Here is a 19,484-nt window from a genome sequence, read left to right as displayed (position 1 = left end):
TGAAAACTGTCAGGCAACATGCTTATGAGGTTTTATGGTTTACCAAGGCCCGTCCATCCCCGTTCCTGGACTGGCCTAATTGCATGCCCACAGTCCTACCCCAACCATTCTTTTTATTTAGGCATTGGATTTTGTTCAGATTCTGGAGGCAGACTACATTAACAAATACAAATTTTATTATGTGGAGCCCACTTTTTTGAGTCTGGATAAAGAGGATGCCTTGAGAGTCTACCTTCCTATCATTTGGGACATGTCACATGACTAGGTTCTTGGGCTACTTTCAGGGACTGTCAAATCAACATCAATCCTACTGATAAGGCTGATAGAATTACTGATGGAATCCTATCAATAATCCAAGTAAGGAGGCACTTACCTTCTCTAAACATGGACAACTAGGTCATAGGGTTTGTCCAGGACCCAAGAGCCAGCCAAGGAGTCAGGGTAAGAGGCCTGTTAGGTCTCCTCCCAGGTCACAGGCCTCCACCACCATCGTCCATGGTTGACTACCACTGTCAGTGTAGTAGCTGTGACAGTCACGCTCATCATGCAAAGGTACAGCCGTAGAGGTGCCTAGGGACAGCTAGAAGGCACCAAGCTCTCCACCTCCATAAACCCTTGTAATCCATCCTAAATAATAATTAAGTGTCATAATGGAGGTGTTCTTGGTGTTCTGATTAAGTGTACGTTACTTTAGAACACTTGGCTAGGGCTGTGGGCTCAAAGACAGAGTGTGTTTCTTACTATGTGAATCAGCTTCCACAGGACCTTAGCCCCTTCACCCAGAACGCTAACTAGATGTTCTGATGCCAACATGGATCTGACCATTACACTTTCATTTCTCAGAGGACCGAAAACGTTTACTGCTTGGAACAAGTGGAATGACAGAGTCTAAGTAGTCCCCAGCCCTGCATAAAATCTCTAGTGGGTATCGTGGCTTTCAGATCATCCGTGAGTAATCTGTCAGTCACTTCCAGCCTCAAGAAACTTGTGATGGAGATGAATAGCCTATGCAACCCTCCTTCCTTTGGACTGCAATATGAGAAAGAAGCAAACATTCCTTTAATCTATTTGTTACAGCCGATTCCACTCCAACCAGATTTACAGAGAAAAATATCATAACCAACCAGGGCAGTACCTTGTGGCCAACCACAATGAGTTTTACTTTCCCTTGTTTTGGTCAACTTCCTTTCAAGTCTCCCTCAGTATAGGCTTCCAACTCTTTTTTTTTTTTTTTTTTTTTGCCAGTCCTGGGCTTGAGTCAGGGCCTGAGCACTGTCCTTGGACTTTCTCAAGGCTAGAGCTCTACCACTTGAGCCTCAGCACCACTTCCGGCTTTTTTCTATGTATGTGGTGCCAAGGAATCGAACCCGGGTCTTCATGCATGCTAGACAAGCACTTTAACCACTAGGCCAAACTCCCGGCCCGGGCTTCCAACTCTTAATGAGGCTTATAAGCTGCAAATCAACCTCTCACTCCCAATTAAAGGTACCATTCTTGCATCATCAGAAATACTGAGACTAACAAATAGAGTTTACTAAAATATCCTGCCTGTTTTTGTTTTGTTTTTGGCCAGTCTTGGGCTTCAACTCAGGGCCTGGGCTCTGTCCCTACGCCTCTCTGTGCTCAAGGCTATACTTTACCAGTAAGAGACACTGCCAGCTCTTCCTGCCTATTCTTGCAAGGTAGGCATTCAGACCAATGACTTATGACCACACTTCAACTGTGTACTATTTGTGTGCCCTGTCTAGGATATAAATGGGAAGCTAAGTCCACAGGAGTATTGTCACAATTACATGAGCAACAGTAATTTACCACTGTCATTGCTAAAACGAACGTGCCCAACATCTCCACCCAATGGAAGCCTTTTTATCAACTTACCACCTCCACAACAGAGTATTTTTTTTTTTTTTGGTGGGTCATGGGACTTGAATTCAGCCTAGGCGCTGTCCCTGAGCTCTTTAGCTCAAGGCTAGCACCCTACCCCTGGGCCTGGGCATTGTCCCTGAGCTCTTCAGCTCATGCCTACCACCTTTGAGCCAAGCCCCACTTCCCGTTTTCTAGAGGTTAATTGGAGAGAAGAGTCTCAGATCCTTTTGTGCCCAGGCTGGCTTTGAACCTTGATCCTCAGATCTCAGCCTCCTGAGTAGCTGTGATTACAGGCATGAGTCACCGCACCCGGCCCAAAGTCTAAACTTCTTAACATGGGGCCCTCATGATACATGGGCCATTTCCCTCTGGAATCTTACCTCCTGCCACTTTTTCTGCCTTGAATACTATGCTCCAAATAATAATAATCTGTCCGTGAATCTAAAAGAATGAAGTAAATAAAATCAAAGTGTACTCATTTGACAGGTATTTATTATTAAAATGCTAGTCGTTATTAAATAAATCTCTTTCTAAAAAAGCATACCCACTTCTATAAAACAACTTGAGAAAGACCTTATTTTCCCTTTGTGTGGGAAGTGGTACCTACTCCTATTTCCTAAACTAGTAAAAGAGTTTGGTTACAATCTTTTCATCTTTAAAACAATGCTATGCAAAGTAGCTATGGAAAAACTAATATTTATATCTGCTTCTAAATCTTACATTGTTTAAATATACTTGTAGTGTCACATCCTGTGGGAAGGGAGCTAAGGTCCTTCTAGTGGGCAATATAACATACAAGAAGGAGGCTGAGGCTGGCAACAGAGCAAGCTGAGGAATGTGAAGAGGTCTGGAGTGGCCAGCAAAGGTGGAGCAGGGAAAACCCCTTGGTATGAAGCCAATCCAGGTCTCCACAGTGTCTGGCAGCCCAGGCTCCTTTCTTCCTTTTCCTGCTTTCCCAGAAGCAGTGAGAAGGCCAATAGGGAGCACTTACCACCAGACAATTCTGCCAAGCTGACCTAGAATTCCTGTCAAGTTAAGCAAAGCTGCCCCTCACCTTTCAGTGAAGTCATTTGGGGATGGGAATGGGGCAGAGGCCAGAGGAACACAGCCTAGAAATTCCAACACAAAACTCAAAACACATGTTACTGAGCATGGTACTTCCTGAGGATGACATTAGTCAGATCAAAGCCATTCTGGCTAGACACAAGTTGGGGCTAGAGGAAATTTGTGTGTGTGTGTGCGCGTGCGTGTGCCAGTCCTGGTGCTTCAACTCAGGGCTGGGGCACTGTCCCTGAGCTGCTTTTGCTCATCAAGCACTCTACCACTAAGCCTCATTCCCAGCCCTAGAGGAACTTTTTGTTGTTGTTGTTAAAGATACTAACTCTGGTGCTTTTCTGTAGTCAGGACCCCTGTCCGGTTCCTTCTTAAGTCCATCATAGTCTCTAGCACAGTATCTTCTTCTCTTGAGTTAAACAGACAACTTCTTAAGTGTTCTTTAGATGCAGAGTACATAAATTAGTGTCAGGTCAAATGTGAACCTCCCATGAATGGAAATACAGTCTAATAAATTCATATGATATATTACAAAGTAAATGTTTAACTTCTTTTAATAGAAATAGCCTTTCTGACAGCCCTTCTAAGAAGACTGATGTCCTGCTGGTGCAGATACCCAGGCTCTCTCAAATGGGCTTGCACATGGCTTATGCTCAGTGGCCTGCTGGGACTCCTTAGACAAGCCTGCTCTCGGGCTGCGCAGATGACCTCAACACTCAGGGCACCAAATGTCCACCATCTGCTCCCCAGACTAAGCAACTCCATAGCAGCTCCAGTCTGATTCAGCCAGTGACTTCTCTCATGCATTGGTCCAACCACATCCATTCAAATAGTCTGAACCCCTTTGGGTTTATGCTGTGTTGTATCCTCCCTCATTCCACAAGTGCTGGTCAGAGCTTCCTATGTTCTGTAGTCACTCTTTTACTCTAAGCAGTAATTCTTTTATAGAATGTCACCTGTTTAACCTATAAAGAAACACCAAAAATATTTTCAACATTGTTATACTATAAAACAAATCCTTTAATTTTTCAAATGTTTTATAAAACAATTTTACACTTAAGCCAGCCTTGAAGATAAGCACACAAATGACCATTTTACAAATTTAAAAAACAAAAACAAAAACCCCACAACAAACTCAAGCACCCACTCTGTGCATAGCACTATTCTAGGTGCAATAAAAGGGAATCTTAACCTTAGAAACATGATTTCACTTTCTGGAACTGCACTGTCTCTTTTCCCAGAGAATAAAAATAAATAAAGTTTCCATTGCTTCCTACTAACCTTACCCTCTTCTGGCTCACAGGAAAGCTAATTTCTAAAAACAATTTTTTTTTTTTAAAGATGTGATGAACGCAGGGCCTGCTCCTCTTAGAAAGCAGAACTCATTTTCTCTAAACCAAAAGAAACAATTTTTCAGGTTAAGGTCAGTTTGTTTCTCATAAGCACTTTTAAAAATGCCCTTTTCTTCTAGATTTTCTTCCTCGAATTACCTTCCCCCCCAAATGAAAATCATCATTAAGATGTTTTTTCCTTTCTGAAGAAAAGTTCTGTATCTTGAAGACAAACCGTTCCCAAAAGTAGTGATAAAAATATTAAATCAACTTTAAAGGTGAGTCACCTACGTTACCTCAATGAAGTAAAGACATAAAAAGCAGTTGGCACTAAACTATTCCAAATATTTGTATCTAAATAATCTTTTAAAAATTGTTTATTTTGTAAGAATGCACTCCTAGTTCAAAGTAATTGTTCTTTAAAAAAAGTTTTGGCCAAAAAAATTTACAAAACTCTTTCAGTTTAACCTAATAAAAGTGATATTTAGAGAAAATATCCCACATTTTTAAGTTTCTCTTTAAAAAGTTCTGACTCTAAAGCATTTCTAAGGCACGGTGTTCTGGAAGACAAGTATGCTTCTGCTGGCACTGCGTTACATGCGAAGCATCCATGGCAGCCATCTTCTGATGCGATGGACTGTGTGAAGTCAGACATAGGCTCCCAGGGCGGCATGGAACTCGGTGAGACACTGGACCAGCTGCTGAAACTTGGGCCTCTCCTCCGGATCTAAAGCCCAGCAGCAGGCCATCACAGCAAATCTACAGTAACAACAATAGAAAAGCTGGCATATAATCATCACACAGCACTTCCTACCTTTTGGTCAATTTGATGTTAATTATGCTTGCTGCCCAAATGTGGATACAGAGAAGATAACATTAAAAATAGATTGATTTTACTACATGGTTATACATGGTTATAGTTGCACAATGGAAAAAGGAGCTAAAATGAATTATTTGGATAACATGTGTGGATTTCAATCCTTCAAGACATCGTAACCAAAAGATTTCAGCAAATACTGAGTTCACATTAGCACAGAGACCAATCCAAATAACTTGTGTCATCCTGTAAGTTCTGAGAGGAAGAAGTTGGAGGAAGTGCTAACCAGAAACCCTGAGTATACCACAAAGCTGCTACTTTGCCTTGACCATCCCCTGCAACCCATATCCATGATATGCAAGGTTAGCCATGTGATGAATGCAGGAGGCAGAAGCAATTATGTCACTCACTAGCCCAAAGCAGCATCCCTAGGCATCAACTGCAGGTTAAGATGACAATGTAAAAGGCTCTGAAAGTACTAAGTCTGTTTAAGCAAGTCAGGTAACTGACAATACTCTTGTCATTTTTCTCTCCACTACAGTCACCTCAGACTACTCCGTAGTGCTTATGTTATGCACTACAAATACAACATGTCAAGTACAGTTGAAAGAATTTGTCCAAGTGTGGATTGCTACAAGAGCCTAATTCAAGTCTAAAGTGTCAATATCCTCAAAGAGTAGGCTTCCACATTCTGTCTGAACATGAAAACCTGCTCTTTTTCTTTCATGACAATATAGTAGATAGAATAAAACTCCTGTACTCAAGATTAAGAACAACTCACAGTTCATCAGGACAGTTGATGGGCTGTGCTATTCGGTAACCATCTTTCAGGTAAGCAGCCATCTCGAAGGGGTCAATGTCCACATAAGGAGTCTGGCCCAGAGTCATGAGCTCCCACAGCGTCACTCCAAAGGCCCACTGAAAAAAAGTGCAGCAGTACAATGAAACGACATTTGGAATGGCTGCCTACAGACAGCTACAGGCCAGAAATAGAACTCCAGCTTAACTTTCAAGAAAGCCGGAGAGTATTTATAAACAAAGTCTATGGCTAAGCATGGTGGTGTACATTATCAGATACTTATGAAGTGGAAGCAGGAGCTGAAGTATGGGGCTACCATGGGCAAAGCTGCTGAGACCATAACTAAAAAACAAAAACAAATGAGTTGGGGTCATATAGCTCAGGTGGATGGATGCTTCCTGGCAAGCAATCAGGCTTGGGTCTAGCCTTTCAGAACCTACTATCATTATTAGTAGAGCAATACCCAGTGTGTACTTTGGGAGGAATGGGAAGACAGGGGACAGGTAGATGGACATACAATTTTAACATTCCCAGTAACTTGGAACCTACTAGAATTTCCTTTCATCTACTAGGGTATTCTATTCTGTTTAAAATGCAAAAATTATTTCAAGCCTCATGTTTTGTTTTGACACCACCAATACAAATAAACAAAAGAATCAAAATTATTTTAAATTAATAAAAGCTAAATGGCAGCGTGTACTTACATCCACTTATTTTCCCATTTTAAAACCTTACTCTGAGCCAGGCACGGGTGGCTCATGTCTGTACTCCTATTTACTCGGGAGGCTGAGATCTGAGGATCGTGGTTCAAACCAGCCAGGACAGGAAAGGCTGTGAGATTCCTAGCTCCAATTTACCACCAGAAAACTGGAAGTAGAACTGTGGTTCAAAGTGATAGAGCACTAGCCTTGAGCAAAAGAGCTCAAACACAGTGCCTAGGTTCTGAGTTCAAGCCCCACAACTGATCTCCTCCCCCCCCCACCAAAAAGCAAAAACAAACAAAAATTAACTCTGTGATAGCTTACTAACAGTACTTAGTAAGGTAATGTTTAACTTCTAAATAGTGTCTAAGTTCCAGAGTGGGTAATTTGCTATACGGACAAACAGAGAAGGCTAAGTGAAAAAGGTTTCCATTCCTTCTGCATGAGACAGAGTGGGCTCGTTCTTGTCTACTGACTGTGGCAGAACTGGAGGAGGAAACAATTTAAATTACATTTTGGAGGAAAAAACAATGGGAAATAGTGGCAAGAAAATGTTGGCATTCATAGATGGAAAGTAACTCAATGGACAGTAGAGATATTGTTAACACCTGTTGGCTAGGGCTCAGTAATACTGGTAGGGAAATACCTGGAGTTACACACAGGTAGTGTAACAATACAATGTATACAAGCTGACTGGTAACATTCTCTTGAGTTGTGGATATAACATAGTTCAGTATATAGCTATTTGCCTAATACACTCAAAACTCCAGCACTGAGGAGAAAAAAAAATCCCTTCGTTCACCATATTTGGATATTAGTATTGCTAGCAAAGGCTGCAATATTTAAAAATACTACAAAAAAGAATCAAGCTAAAAGCTATACTGCATGTTCATTTCTTTAAAACCCAACAACAGTGATTAATTATATGCTGTCTAACCAATCATTAAAAACGAAAACTCATGACCAAATGGGACAAGGATGATTTGTGGAAAATTTGTTCTCTCAAATCTCCTGATAACTAAGCCATTTAACATCTAGACAGACCTATTCCATAATTTCCTTCTGTTTGACGTAGTTAGAAAGAAGGTCAAGCTGTTTTTTCCACAGTTATATGAGAGATTTCAGCTACATTCATTGAGAGAACACTTAGAGAGGAACCATGTTTTTGGTGTCAGACCTGGGGCTTAAAACTCAGGGTCTGGACACTTCCCTGAGCTTTTTTGATCAAGGCTAGTGCTCTACCACTTGAGCTATGGTTCCACTTTCAGCTTTTTTTGGTGCTTAATTGGATATAGAGAGTCTCACAGATTTTCCTGCCCCCCCTGGTTTCAAACCATGATCCTCAAATCTCAGCTTCCTGAGTAGCTTAGGATTATAGGTGTGAGCCACCAATGCCCAGCAACAATATTATTCAAAAGTCTTATTGCTTTCCTCTCAACTCCCTACTTTGCCGGCCACAGGATATGAAACTTTTTCCCCACTAAAAACATGTAACTGCTATGAATTGCCCAAAAAGTATATACTTTTTCTTTTCTTGTGGTTGTAGGGCTTGAACTAAGGACCTGAGAGCTGTTCCTTTTTTTTGCTCAAGGCTAACATTCTACCACAGACACAGCACCACTTCCAGTTTTTGAAAGTGGTTAACTGGAGTTAAGTGTCTCATGAGAACTTTTCTGCCTGGGATGGCTTCAAACTGTGATCCTCAGATTGCAGCCTTCTGAGTAACGAGGGTTATAGGTGTGAGCCACCAGTGCCTTGTGCTACATACTTTTTCTTTTTAATATAGTACTGACTGAAGTTAAGGCTATCAAATTAAGAGATTTCCATTCTACTACTTTAAGAGCTTAAAATGCCAGGCTGATTTCAGCACATTAGTCCGTCACATACCCCTACCAGTATCTAGTTTTGCTTTTCACATCTTCAGTTACTATCAAGTAGCTATGGAAAAGTTAACTCTGTCCTGTTTGGGAGCAGCTCCTATCATCAAGGAGCCCATCTGGCTACCTCTGGTGGTAGTGCTGCCAGTGGTCTAGAAAGCAGAATACTGTTCCCAAGTTTCTTTTGCTCAAAGCTAGCACTCTACCACTTGAGCTACAGCACCACTTCCTGCTTTTTCTGTGTATGTGGTACTGAGGAATGGAACCGAAAGTTTCATGCATGCTAGGCAAGCACTCTACCACTAAGCCACATTTCCAGCCCAGAATTATTCTTGCATCTTAAACTAAGGTCAAAAAAAGAGCCTTTACCTCTAAATTTTTCTTAATGTCTTTACTTAAGTAGCAGATCTAACATTTTTTATGTATAGATTCTGCCACCCTGAAGGAAAGAACTACTCAGAACCTAAACAACAACAAAAAGTTTTCTGTACTTTGGAAAATAATAAATGCTCGGGCCGGGAGTTTGGCCTAGTGGTTAAAGTGCTTGCCTAGCATGCATGAAGACCCGGGTTCGATTCCTTGGTACCACATACATAGAAAAAAGCCGGAAGTGGTGCTGAGGCTCAAGTGGTACAGCTCTAGCCTTGAGAAAATCCAAGGACAGTGCTCAGGCCCTGAGCTCAAGCCCAGGACTGGCCAAAAAAAAAAAAAAAAAAAATAATAATAATAAATGCTCTGGTGTCTCTAGCTTTCTATGTGAGACCATAGTAGTCCAACAACTAGTTTTTGGGGTGTTTTATAAATCTGAAGGATTCTTCAATTATGCTATGGAAACAGCAATGGATGGCACTGAGCAACTGGACATTAGAAGCAATGCTCTTCAGATGCAAGCTTGGGATCACTTCACAAATTCTCCTTCTCCTGGACAGCCATTATTAACATCAACAAAAAGAACAAGGTAAAGGCTCAAGGGACATTTTTATATTCTAAAAATTGTTCCAGGCTAGAAAGTATCTCTTCATTGCCATATGCCACGCTGATAAGATTAGCAAGAAAGAGCTGGGTTAGGTAGCTCAAGCCTGTAATCCTAGCTACTCAGAAAGCTGACACCTGATGAGGGAGGAACTAAAGAGGTGAGACTCTTATCTCCAACTGATTTCTAGAAAAGGGAAGTGGGCTGAAGCGCTAGGGGTAGGATGATAGCCTTCAGCTCAAGGACAACACCCAGGCCCAGGGTAGGTAGCCTTGAGCTGAAGAGACAGCTCCCAGAGACAGAGTTGCCCTATGACACCCTCCATCCTCTCCCCCCAACCCCGCAAAAAAAAAAAAAAAAAAAAAAAAAAAGATTAGCAGGAAAAGTGTTTCCTTGACTTGTTTTTCCCAAGAAAAGGTTTATAACACAATATAATACCATAAAAAGACCAACAAATGTGCTATTCTGATTGCATTTAGTCCGTTAATAGGAGGTAGTTATCTTAATAGTAGTATTATATGAGCTAGTATGATTAGCTAAATAGTTCAAAGAAGATATAAATCAAATTTTCAAATAAGGGAAAACAAAGTCCCAACATACCAAAAAAAAAAAATCCCTATAATTGTATCCAAATCTGTTGAAGACAATAAAAACAATCCAGACATAAGAATGTCTCTGATGAGGTCATTATCTTAGAATAATACTAGAAAGACATTTATAACCACTTAAATCAGTTATACACATATTTCTTAAATTCAAAACTTAAAAGTTGATGTTAACATTATGAGAATCTTGACATACTGAACTATGAGATCTTTCCAGTAATAATTATTAAAGTCTAAAGATGCATAAAGATGCAATGTATTATTTTTAAGACAGAGTACATTAATCAACCTCTGTTCTTTTAATCCACTATAAAAGTTTGTAATAGTAGTCTGTGGAAACTAATACATAGGGGAAGACTGTGCACTAATGAATATAACTAGTGATTAGTCTATTGTTTAGTGAAATTATACTATTAAAAGAGAAATCCCCAAAGCACACAAACTTTGAAATAAAAGACTCTATGAGATACCAGATACATTTTAAGTCTAAACTGATACTTCAACCCAAATTATTCTATAAGGTTTTACATGTAAAGCAGATCATGGAGCGACATAGCGGCGCACGCCTGTAATCCTAAGTACTGAGGAGGCCAAGATCTGAGGACTGCGATTTAAAGCCAGCTGGGCAGGGAAATCTGTGAGATTCTTATCTCCCATTAACTACCAGGAAAATTTTTTTTTTCTTTTTAAGGAAGTAGTGCTGTGGTAGAGTGTTATCCTTGAGCAAAAAAGAACTTAGGGACAACACCCAGGCAGTGAGTTCAAGCCCCATGACTGACAAAAAAAGAAAAGAAAAAAGGTAGGGAGGGAGAGGGAGAGAATCAGTTACTGCATCCTTGCTAAGTTTCACTCTTCTCACCTTTAAACTGGGATAACAGTGCCTACCAGAGGTTAGCAGCGCCCTCCCATGGTAATTATGAGGATAAAGTAAGATCACATACAATGTTGGACCATGGTTTGGGTCAACAGATTGCTTCTGTAAACAGGTCAATTAGCAACTAATTACACTTGCTTCTTGAACAAAAAATTGGGGGAAGCATTAGATTTAACATAAAAGTGCAACAATGGCAAAGCATTATAAAATAGGATATTCATTCTGTACTATCTGGGGGGTCCCAAGACTTACCACATCACTAGCACTAGAGAACTCATTATTAACCAGACTTTCAAGAGCCATCCATCGAACTGGCCTGTTTTCATTGTCTCCAAGACAGTGATAGTCCATGGGGAACAGGTCTCTGGAGAGGGCATTGTCTGTAATCTTAACTTGAAGGGTGTCATCAATGCTGAAAAGTAAAAATATTGTGATTAGCCATAAACACAACCTAAGACCCAATAAGATAATGACAAGCTCATGGCACCTACACACAGTTCCTAGCAGCCAGGTCCTTGTGGATAACTTCCCTTCTTGCCAGGTAACTCATTCCACAGGCAATCTGAATAGCCATGTGTACCAGGTCTTGTTGAGAAATTGCCTGTGGTAAGAGAAAAATGACAAAGTTTGAAGACAGTACAAAGCTTATGATAACGGCTACTAATTTTATCCCACAAGCCTGTTCTACCCCCAAATACTCCTTTATGACTATACATTTAATTTAAATTACTTACTTTTTATGTGCCAGTACTACAGCTTGGACTCAGGGTGTGGGTGCTGTGTCCCTCTGCTTTTCTGCTCAGGGTGGCAATCTACCACTTGAGCTGCTGCTCTACTTCTGCTTTCTGGAAGTTAAGCAGCTCACAGTCTTTCCTACTCAGACTGGCTTCCAACTGTGATCCTCAATCTCAGCCTCTTGAGTAGCTAAGATTATAGGCATGTGCCACTAGAGCCTGACCATAACTTTAGTTAAAAAAAAAATTGTTTTTTGGTTTTTTTTTCCGGTCCTGGGGTTTGAATGGCATAGGCACTGTCCCTGAGCTTTTTCACTCAAGGCTAGTGCTCTACTACTTTCAACCACAGTGCCACTTTTGGTTTTCTGGTGGGTAATTGGAGGTGAGCATCTCATAGACTTTCCTGCTTAGGCTGGCTTTAAACTGTGATTCTCAGATTTCAGTCTCCTGAGTGACTATGATTACAGGTATGATCCACAAGTGCCCGGCTAAAACCTATATCTTGACCAAGAATAGATTCTCTTATCTCCATACTTGTTTCAGTACAGTTCTCATTTTGATACCTGTTAAATTTGTCATTTCACATCTGTTATACTCTGTCTCTCTGAAATCAAGCATATGTAGCAGCTGTTCAACGGCTGTGTTCTCAAGGTGTTATTTCAAATGTTTATTTTGCAATAATTTGTCTTTCCTTTCAAAACTACAGTTTTTATTAAGAGATTATCCCTCAGGGACCATTTTCAAGCTAACAAAAGTCTACTGACATGCTCTTCTAGATGCATGCCAACACTGCAAGCTAAGAAAGAAAGCTAAGAAAGAAGGTTGCTGATGGTTACAGACCAACCACTTGCTGCAAACCACAGCTTTAATCTTGTCATTTTACTAACTATTCCATGTATGGCTGGCATGTTACAGTCAAGCATATCAAGAAGATACCCAATTATCTCCCATAATTCCGATCTCCAGTGAACACCAGCCATCACCACAGCATGAGCCAAAGGCCTCTGAAAAGTCTGTTCTCATACCTAGAAGGCCTAGGACAAGCATCTTAAGAGAGTGATCAGGAGAATGGCTGAGATGGTGTTACAGACAGTTTGAGGTAGTAAAGAATCAACATACAGGGAAGCTAAGGAAAAACCTTAGCGCCAGCCAAGTGTAACGTAAGAAGTCCTTAGCTAGTCAAATGGGATTTAGAATTAGGAGACATCTAAAAATAGAGGACTCATAAAACCATCTTCATTTTCCTCTAAATCAGCAGGTTATAAATATCTTTTGCCTTGATTTTAGCTTCTTTTTCAAGATCTTAAAACAGTACATATCCAAGGTAATACTTTCAAATATACTATCAAAAATTACTACAAATAGTTAGCATTTGGGCAAATATGTCTCACCTGAGGATTATTGGCCTCTACTAATTTGCACTGCCGTAAAAACAATTTAAGATTCCCCCAATTCATGTAAGGCAGTATCACCATAGGCTTTTCTCCTTCTTCTATACACACATGAGTAATAGGAAGAAGATTTCTATAAAATAATAAGAAATTAGGAGAAAGGCAAATGACATCTAAAATATTATATTATTGGCTTATTTTAAATAAAAGGATAATAAAGACAATTCAAAACAAATAAAATCCCAAACACTCTTAACAATACATTTATCATTAAAAAGTTTTATTATAAATGCTCGGATTTACAAGTGTGCTCATGTGCTCTCAAATGTGCTGTCTTGGTAAGTAAGTCTTTATTCCAAGCTGTTTAACAAGGTTTAAAAACCACTTAAGGCACTTAGAAATGACTTGGACATAAGAATATGACATCTCTCCTGAGGATCAAGGTTCAAAGCCAGCCCAGGCACAAAAGGGCCTGAGACTCTTATCTCCAATTAACCTCTAGAAAACGGGAAGTGGGGCTTGCTCAAGGGTAGGCTGGTAGGCTTGAGCTGAAGAGCTCAGGGACAATGCCCAGGCTGAGTTCAAGCCCCATGACCCACAAAAAAAAAAAAAGAAAGAAACAAAAAAAAGACATCTCTCTATTATCACACTTTGTTTTGTGTGGGTATGTATGTGTGCGAGCGCATGCATGTATGCCAGAGCTGAGACTTAAACTCAGGGCCGCCTGGTCTTGTTTGGCTTAATATTCAGAATTGAGGTCTCTATCACTTGGGCCACATTACCAGTCAAGTCTTTTGTTAGTTAGTTGGAGATAGAGTTTTGTTGACTTTTCTGACTGGGCTTGCTTCAAACTGTGATCTTCCTTGTCTCAGCCTTCAGAGTAGCTAGGATTACAGGGGTGAGCTACTCAGTTATAATCAACTGTTTAAAAATGACCCAGACCACAGACAAGAATAGTAATTACATAAAGTCTTTAAGAGGCTGAAACAGTAAAAAAAAAAAAAGCTAAGAAGTCCTTAGCTAGTCACACAAGACTTAGAATTAATTTACTTGAAAATGCTACCATTTACTGTCTAGGCTAGGCCTAGACTCTCAGGCCTAGCTTTCATACTTATAACATGAAGATCCCACCAAATGTAAGAGGGTGCTACCATGTGTGAAATAATGCAAGTATGTAGATAATCTTGTTCCTATTTTAATTTCTATGGAGCACATATATAGACATTTCAACCCCTTTCATAATGTCTAGCAATAACTGCTAATATTTTCCAAAGCTCTGTAACTTTTTTTTTTTTAAAACCAGTCCTGGGGCTTGAACTCAGGGCGTGGGCACTGTCCCTGAGCTTGTTTTTGCTCAAGGCTAGCACTCTGCCACTTGAGCCACAGCACCATTTCCAGCCTTTTCTATTTATGTGGTGCTGAGGAACTGAACCCAGAGCTTCATGTATGCTAGGCAAGTACTCTACCACTAAGCCACTTTCTCAATTTGGTTTTGTAACATTTTTCTTTTCTTTTTGTTGGTCATGGGACTTGAACTCTGGGCCTGGGTGCTGTCCCTGAGCTCTTCAGCTCAAGGCTACAGCCCTACCCTGGAGCCACAGCTCCACTACTCTGTTTTCTTGTGGTTAACTGAAGGTAAGAATCTCTCATTCTTTAGTGTCTGCTGGCTTTGAACCGTAATCTTCAGATCTTAGCCTCCAAAGTAGCTAGGATTAGGCATGAGCCACCACACCAACTTAGTTCTGTAACTTTTTACATAGTTATCTCATCTTTCTCATTACGTTGAAAATTCCTAGAAAACAAAAACTATATAGACTCTTAATTTTTTTTGAATTTATGCAGTGGTATTTATTTTTCTCACATCATATTTTGAAATCATTTACCAACGATTCTCAATATGCTGAGATAAACACATGATACATTATCATACTCTAGGTTTCACCATTCAGTTGAAGCATATAAAAGCAAAGTATTCTAGAACTTATATTCACCATATAGAAGGTGTATTACTTTACATACATTGATACCCTTCCTCATGTCTTGGTCCCCATTTCCCTCCCCCCATCCCCCATCTTGTTTTCCCCCCTTCCCTATCCAATTTCAAATAACCAAGTACACATATAACCAAGGGACAGCAAAAGAGATGAGAGATAACATAGTACATTAAGCACAATAATCACACATTATATGGCTTTTGTTTCTATATCCTGGAGGTCCTTTCATTTAGCATCATCCTATATGGCCTTATGTATCTAGATTTTGTTCTATTGTACATTTCTGCTAGGAGAGCCCAAGGTTTCTACTGACTATGACAAATGAGGGAAACCATTGAGCCTATGTTCCTTTGTAGACTCTTAATTTTTATATTCAATATTTGTACCTTGTGCCATGAAGATGAACATTTAATAAATATTTGAAACACATATAGCAGAAGTCTTTAAAAGATTCATACTTAAGTAAATCTAAGAATAAAGAAGTAGTATCAAATATAAAAAGCTTCTTGAACAAGAATGTTGTAGTATTAGTAGTTAAAAAGTTGCAATGACATGAGTGCCCAGGAATAATAAAAGAATAGGACAGCATGCAACAATTCAATGGTCACAAAGAGAAGTTATGAGCTTTTGACAAAAGGAAAGCAATAGAGAAAATTCATGTTTATAGGACAACAATAAGTTTGGAAGGAAAAAAAAAAAACCCTACAGAATTATACCAAGAGTAAGGCAGGCTTCAGTGGCTTGATATTAAGGAGGCCGAGATCTAAGGACTATAGTTCAAAGCCAGTCTGGACAGGAAAGTCAACAAGACTCTTATCTCCAATTAATCACCAAAAAACCAGACGTAGAGCTGTGGTTCAAGTGATAGAGCACTAGCCTTAAGCAAAAAAGCTCAGGGATAGTGCCTAGGTTGCACACACTCCCACACAAGGACAAGGGCACGCGCATGCACACCCCCCCCGCCCCACATACTGTCTGTATGAATGAATATAGAGAGTGTTGTTGTCTGACTTTAGAACTATACTGCCTTTCTGTAGTTCCTAAAATTTGGCTCAGTTGAGTATATATTCCTTTTGCAAAGTAGTCACTAACTTCTGGTGTGACCACCTGCACAGGTAGGCCTTGCCTGTGCTCAGAGGAATTACTAACTGGGACAACACTGACCCTGAGGAATGGCAACACCCGCTTGAAGGTCAGCAGACCTGTGAGAGGTGGGGACTTGTAAGAGGTAACCTCTCCCAGGACTTCTGCTTGCATCACAGGACCAGAGCAGCCAATACGGCATCCATTTATTGGCAGAATCCCAAGGTTAGGTAATGTGAAAAACAAAGACTACTTTACACCAAAAAATTTTACAAATTCAGGTCTTCATCAGATTCTAAAACCCCTGTGCTTTCCCCTGGGATAGTTCTTCGCAGGAAAGAAAAGAGGAATCTAGGAATGAGTACAGGGTATCTCCTATGCACACAACAGTGCTCATGTCGATCTGAATAAACAGCAACTTCAAGATGAATATGATGAGTTGCCTTAGCTCTCAAAGATGATCCCTTTCCCCTTTTCCAAAACTAAAGACATTTTATTCAGGCACAATAAATAGGCTTGTTACAAATAAGATGAACTGCAATAGTAAATAGGAAGCATAGCAGACTTTCTATATATTAATAATGTATATTTTCCAGTTTAACTAGGAGTCCTAGTATAATACACAGCCAAGATGAACAATTAACCATAACCAGTTACAACCTTTAAAAGGCCTACACTTTCCCCTGCTAGTGTTCACTATCAAATATTCCAAAATTCAGTACGTCACTCCCCTCTGTTCCCGGAGGATATCTTGGAACTGTTGGAAATCCACACACCCTTAATCAGCATAGAGAATGCTGCAAATGCTCACTTGGAACATTTTTCAGCCAAGGCATGTTTAGAGCTACAGTGGATATCAAACTGTTTCTTGGGAAAACCCTTGCTTTGTCTACACTTATCCCTGTCACATACCTTCTTGGCTGATGGAGTGCAGAGTTTTCATCAGGGTAAGAACACTGGCTAGGTGCAAAAGTGCTAGATACAATATACTAGTATGAAACGCTTCTGGCACTCTCTCCTACCAGAAGAACATCACGCACTCACAACACTGCCAAAAAGGACACTTCCAACTGATCATTTCCCAGTTCTTGTCAAAAGCCAAAGGGAGATAAAATGTGTTTGTTAGAAAAACTGCCTAAAGGATGATGTGTCCATCTATCCTTCAGCCAATGGTAACTTCTATTCTTGGAATGTAAATGGAAGGCCATGTTTTTTTTCTTTCTTTTTTGACAGGCCTAGGGTTTGAACTCAAGGACTGGGCACTGCCCCTGAACAAATTGTTCAAGGTTAGCATTCTACCTCTTGAGCCACAACACTACTTCTGGCTTTTTCTGTTTATGTGGTACTAAGGAGTTGAACCCAGGGCTTCATTCATGCTAGGCAAGAACTCTACCACTAAGCCACATTCCTACTCCTTTTTTTTTTTACATCAACTTTTAATGCTTGCTTCACCTTTGGTTGGCCAGAATCTAAGCTATAAGGATTTTATGTTCTATCATATCAGAAAGAGTTGCCTCCTAACTCCTGACTTGTTTTCTACCACCACAATAAAAAAAAATCAAAATAAACAGTGATTGTGTATAGAGAATCCCTTCTTGAATACTTGGTTTTTAAATATGACATTTGAAATATGATATAAAAATCAATGTTAATAAAATCTTTAAAAAAACAAAAAAACCCCAAACCAAAAAACAGTAAAAAGCCGGGCACTGGTGGCTCATGATTGCAACCTTCGCCCTTCAGAAAGCTGAGGTCTGAGGATCACGGTTTGAAGTCAGCTTGGGCAGCAAATACCATGGGGTTCGTATCTCCAATTAACCAGCAAAAAGCCAAAACTGGAGCTGTGGCTCAAGAGGTAGAGTATTACCCTTGAGCAAAAGCGCTTAGGGCTCTTATATAATCATCACACTTCTCAGCAGAGCTCACATAACTGATCAAAACACAGAAATTAAAATACAAGATGCCTTTTTCATGTCCCACTTTATCCTTTTCTACAGGAGTCCATAGGCATTGCCAAAAGGGATGGTCACAGTACCTTTTGTAAGCATTTGATCAAACTTAACTATTTCTATACACTGATACTGTTGCACATGCTATATATATTTCTGTCTCTCCTGGTTCAGAAGAAGACATTTTTACTACTTACATGAAGAACCACAAGTATTTTTCTTTAACTTATATAGTAACTAAATGACACATATAAAGAAAAAATTAAACAAAATGTAGTAGAGTCATTCAATGAACCACTATGTATTTTTTAAATGGAGACAGGGATTTATGGTTACTGACATGTAAAGCTACAAAAATTTTTCTATCAAGAAGTATGCTAGCTGTGAAGAGAATAACGAAACTAGAGATGTGACTCAAGAGGTATAGGACCATCTGTGAGTGAAAATGCAAAGTGAGAGCAAGGTCCTAAGTTCAATGGAAGCATGCACACACATAAACACAGAGCATGCAAGGAAGGAAGGAAAGGAGGGAGGGAAGGAAGGAGGGAGGGAGGGAAAATATTGTCATTATGTAGGAAATGCTCATTTAAAAAAAAACATACTGAAAGCATACACTTTGAGATGTCTAATTTACTAAAGTATCTCCACAAGCACACAGATAGATAGACATCTAAACCTAGATTATATATATTTTTTTCTAACACTGGGACTCGAATTTGGTACCCTGGCTAGTGCTCTGCCAATTGAGCTGCACCTCAACCCCTAGACCAAGATTATAGATCTGTACAGATATAAGCATGCCCATGCACACATATGTGAAATAAATACGACAAAATGTTAACCATCACTGTATCTAGTGCTTATTTTGGTTTTAGTGCTCAAAAGGTTAATAGCAAATATTTTTAACCATTCTATTTTTAACCTCTACTAGTCTTTTTAAAAAAGATATGCCATAAATATGTATAAACTCTCTTCAAAACTTAGCTGTAATTATCCAAGTGGAGATTTACATGCTATTTTCTATCTTCTTTATTTGTAAATGGTGCAATGAGAATGCATTTTACATTTATATTTAGAAAAACAACATTAAAAATTAAAGAAACAAGCTATTCCAAAAAGCTTTCAATTTAGACTTGTCATAACACAATGCTCTTTAAATAAACACAGCACAGAGGAATGCTGTGTATAGTACTGAAATGCCGGTGGCCTCTGCTCTCACCTGTGATGAAGACCTCGCAGCTTACAGCTCTCCGTGAGCATCATTGTCACCTGAATTTCAGAGGCCTGATCTACATAAAAAAAGGAAACGGGTGGAGTAATGATACTATATACACATGGCAATATTTTCTACTGTTAGGACATAATGACACTGGACTATGGAAGTTAAATTCTCATTAAAGGTTACAAGTAAATCTAAACAGATCTAGTCTGAAACTC

The 19,484-nt window shown here is 39.7% G+C and overlaps 1 protein-coding gene across 2 annotated transcripts in view; it reads right to left on the bottom strand.

Moving 5' to 3' along the window:
* Positions 1–3,906: 3,906 nt before the first annotated feature.
* Ryk (receptor like tyrosine kinase) overlaps positions 3,907–19,484 on the bottom strand; it is a 53,305-nt gene continuing 37,727 nt past the window's right edge. For both annotated transcript variants that reach the window (XM_090323617.1, XM_090323619.1), the window contains exons 10-15: positions 19,267–19,336; positions 13,022–13,154; positions 11,388–11,497; positions 11,149–11,308; positions 5,849–5,985; positions 3,907–5,009 (exon numbers count right to left, since the gene is read on the bottom strand). In XM_090323617.1, the coding sequence (XP_090179743.1) occupies positions 4,898–5,009; positions 5,849–5,985; positions 11,149–11,308; positions 11,388–11,497; positions 13,022–13,154; positions 19,267–19,336 (722 nt within the window). In that variant the 3' untranslated portion in view covers positions 3,907–4,897. The remainder of the gene's footprint in view (positions 5,010–5,848; positions 5,986–11,148; positions 11,309–11,387; positions 11,498–13,021; positions 13,155–19,266; positions 19,337–19,484) is intronic.

Source organism: Megascapheus bottae, chromosome 32, assembly GCF_031878675.1.
Source record: "Megascapheus bottae isolate mThoBot1 chromosome 32, mThoBot2.hap1, whole genome shotgun sequence".
NCBI lineage: Eukaryota > Metazoa > Chordata > Mammalia > Rodentia > Geomyidae > Megascapheus > Megascapheus bottae.
The sequence above is the reverse complement of the archived record's forward strand: the minus strand, read 5'-3'. Positions and strand labels throughout refer to the sequence as shown.